We start from the raw sequence: 14,705 nt of genomic DNA on the forward strand, positions 1-14,705 counted from the left end.
GCCTCCCCACCAACGGCATGATCTATGATTCATGAGGAGTACTATATGACTACACGCCATAAATCTCTATTTACTTACTTATCTTCATAACACTATATTCATTGTTTTTCATGATATTCAAAAGATATTGATGTATCAGATTGTGAAGGAGATCGATTTGAAAAAATGTGATACCTCAGAACGTCCAATATATAAATACAGACTCATATGCCGCAAATGTTATACTGTTGGTATACACAGCTGTAGAATTGAACCATGTTGAGTGAGACTGCTTCAGCTGTATGATAAATCGTCCTTTCTGATCTACCTAATTTTGTGGTGTTGGAGCCAGAAGAGTTACAACAAATAATTTCGGTGCCAGATAGAATATTATGATCCCGTAGAAAACAGTAGATATGTTAAGATCGATCTCGCTTTTTCACACTCTGGTATCTTTACGTTTTTAGCATGAAACAGAGCTTGGGAACATGGGAGTATGTAAGTTTATTATTAAGTGATAACCATTAAAGTGAAGAAATTGGTGTACACAACTATAATTGTCCTATGGTAACGTTTACTGCAGAGAAGACGAAGGAGTTTAGTGGTTTATGAGGCTCTAAAAGCAGGTAAGTGAAAACGGGTTATTTTTTTGGCTGGCTTGGACTCAGTCGAAACGGTCACTTGTGCGATACGTCAGAATTAAGCGAGTATAATTCTCAGCCTTTTTAAGAGCTTACAGTCTTTAACTACCCCATTTCGCGCTCAAAACATAAAGGGAATAATAGTTTTCTCCATTTCAGGTCATCAAAAAAGCCCTCTGCCACCTGCTTCTTATACGAGACAGGTACTTTTCTTTCTTGAATGTGAAACTAACCATAATGATGGAAATATGGCACTAGGAAAGGACCCGTTCGTACCTCTCTCGCCAACATAAATCCCTTTATATGCTGCGACTAACGATACCATCGAGAATCATCCTCAAATTGCGGCCGCATCTGAATTTCATAATTATTAAATTAGTCTTCTCTCATTAAGAAGTGAAATTTTTTCCATCCCCGTCAGTAAGGAACACAGGAGATTTTATAAGGCACATTACAGGGGGACAGATCTATAATTTATTCCAAACGACAAGCAGCAGATGACCCTACAGTCTTTGTCCCATTGTGAAGAAACGGCTCAACAACAACAACAACAAAAAGGTTCAAATGTATGTGAATTCCTAAGAGACCAAACTACTGAGGTCAGCGGTTCCTTAGACTTACACACTACTTAAACTAACTTATGCCTGAGGGAGGACTCGAACCTCCGGCGGGAGAGGCCGCGCACTCCGTGACATGGGACCTCAAACCGCGCGGCACTGTTTAACCGTCAAAAGGTCAGTAGTCCAATATAAAATAAAGCATAATGTAGGGATCATCACCCAGATACATGAAAACTGAAGCTTAAAATCATTGTGACAACATGAGGTCCGAAGTAACCGCCTAGACAAACTGTAGTGGTATAATGTTCCCTACATTCTGCTTTATTTTAAAGCAGACCCATCATATTTGCTCCGGACACTGCGAGAGGGCTGTACAAGCAATGATCACACGCACGGCACAGCGGACACACCAGGAACCGCGGTGTTGGCCGTCGAATGGCGCTAGCTGCGCAGCATTTGTGCACCGCCGCCGTCAGTGTCAGCCAGTTTGCCGTGGCATACGGAGCTCCATCGCAGTCTTTAACTCTGGTAGCATGCCGCGACAGCGTGGACGAGAACCGTATGTGCAGTTGACGGACTTTGAGCGAGGGCGTATAGTGGGCATGCGGGAGGCCGGGTGGACGTACCGCCGAATTGCTCAACACGTGGGGCGTGAGGTCTCCACAGTACATCGATGTTGTCGCCAGTGGTCGGCGGAAGGTGCACGTGCCCGTCGACCTGGGACCGGACCGCAGCGACGCACGGATGCACGCCAAGACCGTAGGATCCTACGCAGTGCCGTAGGGGACCGCACCGCCACTTCCCAGCAAATTAGGGACACTGTTGTTCCTGGAGTTTCGGCGAGGACCATTCGCAACTGTCTCCATGAAGCTGGGCTACGGTCCCGCACACCGTTAGGCCGTCTTCCGCTCACGCCCCAACATCGTGCAGCCCGCCTCCAGTGGTGTCGCGACAGGCGTGAATGGAGGGACGAATGGAGACGTGTCGTCTTCAGCGATGAGAGTCGCTTCTACCTTGGTGCCAATGATGGTCGTATGCATGTTTGGCGCCGTGCAGGTGAGCGCCACAATCAGGACTGCATACGACCGAGGCACACAGGGCCAACACCCGGCATCATGGTGTGGGGAGCGATCTCCTACACTGGCCGTACACCTCTGGTGATCGTCGAGGGGACACTGAAAAGTGCACGGTACATCCAAAACGTCATCGAACCCTTCGTTCTACCATTCCTAGACCGGCAAGGGAACTTGCTGTTCCAACAGGACAATGCACGCCCGCATGTATCCCGTGCCACCCAACGTGCTCTAGAAGGTGTAAGTCAACTACCCTGGCCAAGCAAGATCTCCGGATCTGTCCCCCGTTGAGCATGTTTGGGACTGGATGAAGCGTCGTCTCACGCGGTCTGCACGTCCAACACGAACGCTGGTCCAACTGAGGCGCCAAGTGGAAATGGCATGGCAAGCCGTTCCACAGGACTACATCCAGCATCACTACGATCGTCTCCATGGGAGAATAGCAGCCTGCATTGCTGCGAAAGGTGGATATACACTGTACTAGTGCCGACATTGTGCATGCTCTGTTGCCTGTGTCTATGTGCCTGTGGTTCTGTCAGTGCGATCATGTGATGTATCTGACCCCAGGAATGTGTCAATAAAGTTTCCCCTTCCTGGGACAATGAATTCACGGTGTTCTTATTTCAATTTCCAGGAGTGTATATTCCTAACTATACTGAACAATATACAAAATTATTATGTTAAGATACTCCCGGAGGAATCTTGCATAAAGTGTGAATGAAACCTTCGATGGTGACAGCTTATTTCAAGTCAGAACCCAGCTGTCAATGTCATTTTACTCGGCACTTTAACTTCACCTAATTTCTTTTACAACGATCTATATTTCTAGTCGCATAGCAACCTATGTTTTACTTGACGGAATTATGACTAATAATTTTCCGACAGATATTTTGTACACGCTGAGAGTAATATCACAGTCGAACACTGTGAAGACAACAACGGAAGAGAATAAACGAACTTACTTGCCTTTGATGTTATTATCGTCGGAACGTTTTTTCGTCAGTAAATATGACAGCTATCGCCGACATACTGTTCTGATTGATTCAATGCTCAGCTGCTCGTGCATGAGCCCGCTAGCCGTAATTTGTGTCAAACCACTCCACACGCAGATTGAATTCCCCTCGCGCAAATCACGTTAAAATTACTGTCCGCAGTCTGTAACCGGATTATGCCGTTCCATCAAGGAATTTCACATTGTCGACGCTTAGGCTCGTCTCGCAGATTTCATTGCAGATTTTCAACAAAAGGGTATTGTGGGAATCAGACACGCCACGAATTATCCTCTGCAATTACGGTAGCCACATTTTGCTACACTTGTATGTGCGGTTCGTCGAGGGAAAGATTTCGATACGCGGCATATTTTATGCCGATACTTCTTTTAGCAAAGATGAACGAGAGTGTATATACGCTTTATTCTGGCTTTCTGAATGGAAATCTTGGTGAGACATTTAATTATCTTCATTGCTGAACCTAGCATCTCCAACCTCCAACTGTCATTTCCAAATATTTAGTCTATCATTGGGAGATTAAGGAATTTGAATTCGATACAGGAAGTAGAACAAGTCTAAGCAAAATGTCAGCAAGTAAAAATGTCTTCTTCACTGGTACTCCACTGATTTTATTTTTTATGTTATAAATTTCTGTGTCCAATATTCTGTTCTTATCCGTCGTGTAATGGGAGAGGCGTATGGACTTTGACTTTTAGCCTGTTTCAGATGATATAATATTAGAAGCTTGTCATTCGTTTTTATTTATAACTTGTTTCAGTATAAATATATTTTGACAATTCACAGCCTGAAAATTAAATTCGTAAATGAATTTCTGAAACAAATTCCACTAAAAATATTGTGCATTTGGAAACGAATTTTATGGTGTGGAAACTGGTTATATCCTTTAATTGTATTTTACATATTAGGTCGTAGTCAGCGTGGCATCCTTGAAATCATTGATGGCCTCTTTTGAAAATAAGAGCAGAAAAAACTTCAAGGTCTCTGCCATTTTTGTGACAATGTCTTTCTGTGTAGCTCCCTAGTGACGATTTAGCTACCGCTTACCATCACTTGTTCCCTTGAAGTCTGTACAGCATGTTGAACATCGTGTATGTATCTTTCAGCAACTGTGGGCAGAAAAGGCATCAACTGTAGTCCCAGTAATGACATGACATAGATTACAAGCGCGAGCGCGCGCACACATACACACACACGCACACACACACACGCACACACACACACACACACACACACACACACACACACACACACACACACACACACACACAATGAAAATCAATCAATAGTTAATGCAACAATTCGACACTAGAAACATCTTGCAGCAGATTTTTTCGTGACTTTCGACTATTATTTGGCGATAAATGTTCCTTAATGGCTCAGACCATTTCTTTGAGATCTAATACACTTACTCCACTATCTTTATTGTAAGAGCAACAAAGGAAGGTAACGTGGTACTCTCACGATCAGTATTTAGGAATTGTCCTGACCAATCAAGGCTAGATACCACAAGAGCATTTAAGGAAAATTACGGCTTGCAAGACGTATATATTTCTATTGTCTATTGTCAAATCACAATTTATGAAAGATGTTTATGTTTTAGTAATAGGATTAAGTAGGAATAATTAATATTGGTCATTTTGGAGGCAATTGTGGTAGCACTGAATGTCTGCACCTAAGTATTGTTGACGGGAGAGACCGCACATTGATATAATTTTAAAAAGAGCGGGAGAGACCGCGTATGGATACATTTTAAGAAAAGAGCGGGAAAGACCGCGCATTGATACATTTTGTAATGGTAGCAGGGATTGTCTGCAACAGAAAGCATTGTTGGCGGGACAGACCGCTTTTTAGCGTTCGTAGGAAGTCAGTAGTAAGCGAGAAGTGAAGGGAGTCGGTAGCAGGTCTGAAGCGAGAGGTTTAGAGGAGCGGTGTGCCTGCCAGCTACCAGCTATGATTTACAAGATATTATAAACGGATGTACAGGGACATCAGCTAACTATTATCATAAGAGGAACTAACGTTATTGAATTTTTTTTTTTAGTAACTCGAAGGTATGTTTGCGCAATGCTAGTTGTAAGATTATTGTAAAAAGTAAGTCCCATTTGAACGTTTGTATAATTATTTCATTACCAACTGTAAATATTTGAAGAATCGTTTTCAGAATATAATTAATTTTTGCCAGCAATATTGCATTACTGATTATAATCCATCCCAAAAACCATCAACGTAAAACTTTGCAAAATTTTATTGTTGTCAAGAAAAAGTTTAACTATGATTTACGTAACTTCAGTGAAATTCATTAAAGAATAACGTCGGCTTTGCTATTAAAGAATAACGTCAGCTTTGGTAATAAATACAGCCACTTATTATGACAGCGCACCAGCAGCTAATAGAGTATAGTAAAACAGAGTAAGTATATTCATGTCGCAGTTCGACCTAGCAGTCACATGGCGATCCAGTAACAGTAAAAAAGGTAAGGAACAGTTTTGGGTTATTGCAGGTAACGGCTGAGGGCCACAACGACGACACATTCTACGTTTCGTCGAAATAATCAGAAAATCACTTTTAATAAGCAGCATTTAAATCTGTAGGCAAAGATTGCACTTATTATTATTGACAAAGAGAATTAATTTCAAAGAGAAGAATTCATTTGTTATTATTAAGAAAGAGATAGAAATCGTAAGGGAAGGTTTCATAGGTTATTGTAGAAGGGAAGTTTGCATAACAAAAGACATATAGAGGAGACGGGAAGGTTTCAGGCTTAAGTCACGTCGCCGAAGATTACATTAGGGATGAACACTAGTAGCGTTTTGGGAAGGAGAGCTGCCACGCCCTATTCAAATTAACCATTCCAGCATTTGTCTTAATAATTTATTTGTAGGAAATTGCGGAGTTCGTAAATCCTCTTGCTGTCTTGCCACTGACTGTTGACTTCCTATTTTCTCCATGGCGAATTCCTGGAGAACGTTGCCTGCCATCATTTATAGCGACCAAGAATGAAATACGGAGTGGTTAGTCTTACCGTCGGGGAAGGCGGTGTCGTCTTCTTACTGCGCTAAATGCGGAAGGATATCAACAGATTCTGGAGTTTGTGTACGGCGTATATCAAAGGAACAGTTCGGATCCATCATAGTTTGTATCAGGAGGACAATGATCCTTGTTAGAAAGTAGCATGTGTGAAGCAATCGCTTGTGGACAATAGCGTTCCTGAAATGTTCTGGCCATACCTGCATCCCCACCTCAACACAATGAAACGCCATTGGGATGAATTAGAACATTGACTTCGCTCCAGACCCCACCGTCCAACATCCCTAGCTCCTCCTGTTTCGACTCTTCAGGAAGAATGGGCTGCCGTATCTCCATAGACATTCATAGGCACCTTATTGAAAGCTTCCCCAACAGAGTTCAAGCCATGATAAAGTCTAAGGCAGAACGAATCACATATTACTACCCCCCTAGTAGGTGTCCAGGATTTTTTGGTCAGAAAATTTATTTCCAAAAAACTGAAATTGTTATCTTAATTGACTACCTAATCTGTATTCAGTATGTCCGAGAATTGCCCCTACCGTCCGTCTGTAATGACCTCCTCATGAACTCGAATTTAAATAAATTTTTCGCAGCCCAATTGGGCTCTCTGGAAAGTTGGGGCTTACTGTAATACTGAAGGATAATCATACAAGGCACTGTTCCACATTCTAATGATACTCTGACGTCTTGTGCCTCGTAAATTCTGGTTTTCATCTCCCAAGTAGTGACGTTGGACGCGAAAAAATAAGTATATGATATCATAAAAGGGAAGATACTCACTTTAAATGTGAATTTTCTGAATGCAGGGCACCAAGAGAAAGACGTCTCTGCGTATTTGAATACGCCATACAGCACGTAGAGGATATCTGTGATCCATGCTTTGTGTTCAGAACTACTGTAAGTAAATGTTCTGAGCCCAAGATCCATAATTAGCCTTGTGAGACGGATCTGTAAAATCTGCAACCCCTAAAGGTATATGATGACCGGGCTCAAACTTTTTTATGAAAAGCGCACATTTGTCACACAATGTGACTATTACGCAGGAGATAAGTACTACAAGCTTGCATGATCGATATTATGAATTTAACTGTGTTCATTGTATCATTTGTGTTCATTTTGCCATGTGTATGTATTTTATCGACTTGATTTTTATCACAACATGTAGACGTGAGGAGTTCCTTTTATGCTTTGATTTAATGTAATGTAAGATGGCAATTTTGTAGGAAGTTCCAGAAGGTACGTGTAATAGTGTATATATAACAGTAATATGAAATATAGTCTGCCCCCCCCCTTTTGTTTTCACCTTAGATCAGATGATTGCAGCGTAAGACTGTTGAAACCAGTCACCTTGGAGCAATAAAAGGTGTCTCCGCTGCGATCGCGGCGTATGGACTGTGTTCATTTTTAACCACACCGATCGATCCACAGCACAGCACGTTTACGCTATAAAATATGCGACAAATAACTTTCTCGCACATCGAAAATTCGATAACGTCATCAGGAAATACGTTTTAGTGAACATTCGAATTATTTTCTTAAGTTCGTTCCCGCTAGTAAAACTAAAATAAAATCAGTGTAGTTCTGCCACAGGACCCTGATACCACTTACATCTTCGTACATTTTTATGGTTGGCGACTCGCAGCGGGCTGAATGAAATTTAAGATTAAGTGTGAGTTCCTTGCGATGTGTGGCAACTTCCTACCGTGCTTCAATGTGCTTCTGCCGTTGTATCAGTCCGTAAGCTGTTTTGAGTATAAACTCTAAGACACAAAAAAAGAACGCACCACGAAGGAATTATCCGAATGGGACGGAAATTGTGATGTAAATGTACATACAACAAATTATTACAATTTCATAAGAAATTGGATGATTTATTCAAGAGAAAGAGATTCACAAATTAAGCAAGTCAATAACGCGTTGGTCAACTTCAGAGCCTTTATGCGAGCGGTTATTCACCTTGTCACTGATTGGCAAAGTTTCATTTGAGATTAGGACCTCTATGGTTGTCATCCGGGGCAGACTTACAGTGTTCTACGTCGACGGTAGTCTTTGCCCCATTTGTCCCCCTTTGTGGCAAGCTATTTTGCGCTTATATTTCAGCAAGATAATAACCGCCCACACAGGCCGAGAGTTTCTACTGCGTTTCTTTGTGATCGCCAAACCCTAGCTAGAGCAGCATTGTTGTTGCATCTCACCCCAATAGAGAACGTTAGGAGCAGAACGCCGCAACCAGCTCGTGATTTTGACGATCTGATCTGCCACTTGGCAGAATTTGGCACGATAACACTTAGGAGGACATCCAACTACTCTATCAAACAATGCCAAGCCGAATAACTACTTGCATAAGCGCCAGTGATGGACCAAGCGTAACTGATTTGCTTTATTTGCGAAGGTATTTCTCGCGATAAATCATCCAATTTTTCTAAAATTGTAATCGTTTATTTGTCGCTACATGTACATCGCATCTACCGATTTCCATTCCGTCCGCTTATTCCTTCGTGATCCGTCTTTTTCTTTCATAGATGGATATACTCTTCTGTACAGTAGTACTCAGTATCCATTGTGTTACTGTGTTGAGTTTTGGTACCTAGTTATTGTGTTAAGATGTATTTTATAGTTTCTCACATGTAATTTTCTTATATGAAATCTACCCGCTGGGGAGGGGGTGGCGAGACTACAATTCATCTGACTGCAGTACATACACTATTTTACGTATCTCCTGAAACTTTCTATAAAATTGCCATCTTGCATTACATTAAGTCAAAGCAAAAAAGGCACTCCCACGTGTACACGTCTTTATAAAAAAGCACACCATTAAAATCATCGTATCGACAGGGCAAGATTAAAGTACCTATCCCCTGTGTAATAGTCACACTGTGAGACGAAAGTACACTTTGCGACCAAATTGTGAACCCTTAGGGGCTGCATATATTACAGATTCCGTATCAGTCCTTGGCCATAACACTAATTATCTACCTTGAACTCAGACCACCTACTTACAGTAGCTCTGAACACACAGCATGGATTACAGGCATCCTCTACGTGCTGTATAACGTAGTCACAAAGGCACTACTACGACCGATTCATACCTTTAATTTTACCTTAGTCATCTACATTATTTTTTATGGTATATATTCATTTCTACTGATTCCGTAGTAGACACCTCGCTCCTGGTAAAGTTTGCGTCTACATCTGGATTAAGGGGGTTTTGAAGTGAGTTCAACACCGCGTGGTTTTTGCGCGCGTCCCCTCCCCCCACACCACCCCCTCCCGCCACCCCTTTTTCCATGGGGATACTTCGTGGAACCCATCCAAGTGCGGCCTGTTTAGCATTCGCGCTCGCACCAGTGCGGTTTTCTTCTTTTTATGTCATATTGCTTTGTAAGTTAAAGATATTGGTTTTTAGGTTTTTGATTTGCGACGTACGGAGAGTTTATTGTAAAATTATCGATATATTAAAAAATATCTACTGTTAGTCTTAGTCGACCATGAGTTGCTATATGACTTAGTTGGCTCTGTTTACACGCGCGTTAATGCCCCCAGTATCATTTCTATAGAAATTACCATTACATTCTAATTATTAAACGAAAATATGGTGATTTTCCAGCTACGAAATCAATAATGCGGTTATTAGCATATGATGCCAAATTAAGATTTATTCAGAAAACAGGACGAGCAATATTTCTAGCCTAACATGACAAACCAATACACTCGCGACCGTAACTAGCCTATCATTGGCACAATGTATCCTCTTTTCCTAACTACTTAAGTCAACACTGAACCCGCAAGTGACTCTGTCGAAGATCTGCCTGAACGGACACAGACTCAGAGAGCGCCAGTCAAAGAGCTGGCGGAATACGGACTCATTTAGAATTACAGTGCCCTACTTTGGCTGATGATTTCTAGTATCACCGTAATTCTCCGTCATAATTACGACGGTCGGCCCAGCCAACGTCGTGATGCCGTCTTTGCCGTGTGCGAGCTTGGCTTTAATCTCCAACGTGGACGTGGTTTGCGTCCGTAAACTCCTGTACGCAAGTGTTCAACTGCGGACTCCGTCACTATTCAATACTCAAGCTACTTGCACATATGCCAAGAGTAGTTGGTCGACTCTAGTGCGCGGCAGCAAAGGTATACTTCAGATTGCATTTGAACACCACAAGTTAGCATAAATGTCCTTCTCTCCTCAGAGGAACAGATAATGCTACGTGTGTGGAGTCGTATGCTCTTGGAGAGTAACCACTGGACTCAGTGCCGGTAATTTCTCCAACCTACTTCTCTCCACGCTTTCCAAGCAGGGCAGCCAGACACCGCAACTGCTCAAGTCCACTGCCGACCCCCGCGTCCTCCAGAGTTTTTGCAAACCTGGCCGTTTTTCGCCGCATGGATCCGTGCGCGTTGGTAACCAATCACGACAGTGACTTCCACGTATCCGTGCGCGTTTGTACCCAACCGCGAACAGAATTCTCCCGCGGTTACTTTTGCCACTAAACTTTTAACACGTATCTCTACGCGCTCTTCGCCAATCCCGTCACAGTCTTCCGCAAATTTTCCACTGTGCCGCGAAATCGTCTTTCCCTCTTTCGCATATAGCTCCTTCTCGCGTCTTGTTGTGATGTCCCAGCCTCTCCGAACGTCTCTGGTGGTCTGAAGTGCCAGACGACAAAGGGGTCCGGCCGCGGCCATTCCGTTAGTTTGACATGACATTAACACCTTCCGTAGGGGTTCCGGCCGTGTTCCAGCCTCTGAGCCCATCTCGTTAGTCTGACTGACACACACAACTTCCTTTTCTGTGTCCATTCTCTACTACCGGTGCGCCAATTATAGATTATTATTTGGTGTATTAGTGCTGATTTAGCATCATGTAAGGTGCAAAATCTGCTACCTTCCAGATTATCACTGTTCTTTTCGCACTGTCAATAAGCACGCAATATGAAGTTCCAACAGGTGCATAGGCCCATAATAATTTTATATGTACGACCATGTGGCATTCCTAATTGTTATAGCGAGCACGTTGGGGGAAAAAAGGTTTCTTTCTGGTGCGCCGCTATTTATTGCTTGCAACCACCGCATGTGATTATTTAGCACCGTGCCCAGCTTTATGTGTGCAGCGATTGCGGGTCACGGACGGGTCAAGCTCAGCGTGTCACTCGGCTTTGCTCCTTTGGCTGGTTGGTTGATTTGGAGTAGGGTACCAAACAACGAGGTCATCGGTCTCATTGGATTAGATAAGTATAGGGAAGGAACCATCTTTGTATTTGCGTGGAGCGATTTGGGGAAATCACGGAAAACCTAAATCAGAATGGCCGGACGCGGGTTTGAACCGTCGTCCTCCCGAAAGCGAGTACAGTTTGCTAACATCTACGCCATCTCGCTCGGTCTTTACTCTCTTCTCCTCAGAAGTACCCGGAACAACGCAACGTGGCGTTTCGTATTGTGGTGCGGCAATTTTCGGTCGGTACAAATCTCTTCAGTTTGGCGGAATCGTGCTGCCGGCGCTGTTTAAACTTCGCTATTTGTTCGTGGCATAAGGGACGTTCGCTGGCCCAGTGCCTGTTTGCACAGAGGAGGCAGTCTGTCGATCTATCGTCGGAATCCATTAAAATGAATTGGAATGACAGAAAAGAGCGATGAGAATTCTCTATAAGTGGCAGGAGGTCCACTTTCGCTATGAAACGACATTGCGATACCATGGAGAGAGAATTTAAAGATTTTGTTGACAATGAAAAAGCAAAAAATTGCAAAGGTCGAGAGACAGGATTCATTATTTTGTACATCAAAAAGCGCTTTGAGCTAAATTTTCAAACGTGGAGGACGTAAAGAAATTGATTGTACGAATAGTAAAATTTCTGAAATCACAGGCATTGTTACACGGTCAGCTGCAGCAGTTTTCTGTGAGGCGGAACGAAGAGTATGGAGACCTCATATGATACACCAAAGTACATAGGTCAGATCAAGGGACACGCCTCTAACAATTTTTCGATTTAAAACTTCCTAGTGTTTAAGTCTTTGAACGAAAAAGGTGTGCAGGAACGAAAATTAAAACATCTGGAATGAACTTCAGTCTTCGCATTTTAAGTTGGCATTGAAAGGTAACTTCTTTCTAATTTGATGGGGAGACATTCAAAAAGATAATTGCGTTGTAGAAGAGACACATTCTGACAATGACAGGCCAGTTCCCTAAGCTCACAGGTGGCGTTACCGGAAATGTGAGTTTTTAAGACTTCATTGCGTCCTAAAAAGAATTACAAAGATAGCTTTATGAAGGGTCTGATAACACTGTCAATCTTAAATCTGTTTCGATGCTATTTTCGAGACCGTTTGCAGTTTCAGTTGCAATTACCCCTGTGCATGTGCAGTTGAAACTGATTGACCTGCACGGTAATTCCAATAATGACAAATCTCTTTTACGTTAAAACTGTCCAGGACGTCTCAGATAGAGTTTTCAAGGGTCAATAACGAGTTTACAAAAGCGCTAATCATTACAGGCTCATATTTGTGTTTTTGGATTACGAAACTAAATAAGTCACCATTATGTGGCAACTTTAGTGAGAAATACTGTGATACTGTGTACGTTTGTCCGTATGCCGACTATTTGTACCAGATAATAGTTATATTATCTCTTCAGTTTTCCAAAAATAATATAACAGCACAAAAAATTGTTTTGTTTTGTTTGTGACCTATGTTGCTGAGAAAAGTGAAATATGAAACCGAGTCGCATGCAGCGCAACTGCGCTGCCATTTAAATGTAGCACGTTCACGGTTTTCCCCTCCTTCCGTTTTCTCCTCCTTCCCCTCCTCGTTTTCAGACAGCGTGGCGTGGCGATGGAGGAAATGTAAGGCGAGGCCGAATGCTTCGTCACTCGTCGGGGCGTGGCCCCCAAGCCGAAATCCTGGCCTCCCCTGATTTAGGATGTATTACACAAGACATTTGGCGGCGAGATAAACAAGTTCGTAGCGGCTTTGCAACTAATTTCCATGGATGATACGAGGATTTTTACCATTTGTATTTTATCATTTGTGTGAATTTTATCAAGCCATGTGCATGTGAGGATTGCTTTAATGGTTTGACTTAAAGTAATGTAATGTAACAAGTTCCAGAAAGTACGTGGAATATTGTATATTTTATACAAACATCATATGAATTGCAATCTTGCTCCACTCCGCCGCCGCCCCCCCCCCCCCCCCCCCCCGTCGTTTATTAGCTTTGTTTTCCCTTCTTTAGATCAGACAATGGCAGGATAAAACTGTTGAAACTGGTCAACAACATAAGTGTCTTCACTGCAATCACACTTATGAAGTGTGTTCATTTTCATTTGTTTTGTAACTTACGGAGACATATTATGGAAAGGAAATCTTAAAAATACACTATATTTTGATGTGCTCCGAACTGTAATTGTGTAAGTGATCTCCAGTAGCACATAATGCAAATTAAATGTGACTCATGGTCTGAGCCGGCCGCTGTGGCCGTGCGGTTCTAGGCTTTTCAGTCCGGAACCACGCTGCTGCTACGGTCGCAGGATCGATTCCTGCCTCGGCCATGGGTGTGTGTTATGTCCTTAGGTTAGTTAGGTTTAAGTACTTCTAAGTCTAGGTGACTGATGGATGGAGGATCTCAGATGATAAGTCCCATAGTGCTGAGGGCCATTTCATCCAATCGTAATGGTCCGCTCTCGCGTCAGGGACAAACCTGTGACGTGAAACGATTGGTGTTATAGGGCGCTTAAGGGTGGACAGGTGAGCTAGTGCTTTCTTACTTTAATTACGACTAACTGATCATCATATTTATTGTTAACTTAGTATTCCATTTTTGATCGTCTACTTATTTCTGACACAACAATAACAAATTTTTATGTGTTAATCGAGGTCACAAAACTGATCACAAGTAAGTACGTCTGTAAGAAAGAAATCAGAGATAAAAATGCACTACCCCAGTACTGAAGCAATTGCACCAGTGATAGTCATGACGAAGTACGACATTCTCAGCTTATCAATCCATGATGGTAGTCAGCTTAGTCGCTAAACGTTTATTTCCTTGTTGTTCCCACTTCTTATCATTCTCCACTTTCCTTTTCACTTTCGAACATTTCCTTGCCAATCTTGACGACAGTGTTTCTGTTTACATTATGGATTGCAGAATTTTTTTCGATCAGCTCTTAAGGGATACAAAAATGGTTCAAATGGCTCTAAGCACTATGGGACTTAACATCTGAGGTCATCAGTCCCCTAGACTTAGAACTACGTAAACCTAACTAAACTAAGGACATCACATACATCCATGCCCGAGGCAGGATTCGAAGCTGCGACAGTAGCAGCCGCGTGGTTCCGGACTGAAGCGCCTGGAACCACTTGGCCACAGCGGCCGACTGTAAAGGGATACAGGCAGTCCAAGATAAAGTTTCTTTTTTTCTCAAA

The 14,705-nt window shown here is 42.6% G+C and overlaps 1 protein-coding gene across 1 annotated transcript in view; it reads right to left on the minus strand.

The window, feature by feature from the left end:
- Positions 1-4,309: 4,309 nt before the first annotated feature.
- The window catches only part of LOC126278766 (odorant receptor 2a-like), a 78,084-nt gene continuing 67,688 nt past the window's right edge, over positions 4,310-14,705 (minus strand). Inside the window, exon 8 of the mRNA XM_049979043.1 lies at positions 4,310-4,369. Coding sequence (XP_049835000.1) covers positions 4,310-4,369 — 60 coding nt within the window. The remainder of the gene's footprint in view (positions 4,370-14,705) is intronic.

The sequence above is a fragment of the Schistocerca gregaria genome, chromosome 6, assembly GCF_023897955.1.
Source record: "Schistocerca gregaria isolate iqSchGreg1 chromosome 6, iqSchGreg1.2, whole genome shotgun sequence".
Classification (NCBI taxonomy): Eukaryota; Metazoa; Arthropoda; class Insecta; order Orthoptera; family Acrididae; genus Schistocerca; species Schistocerca gregaria.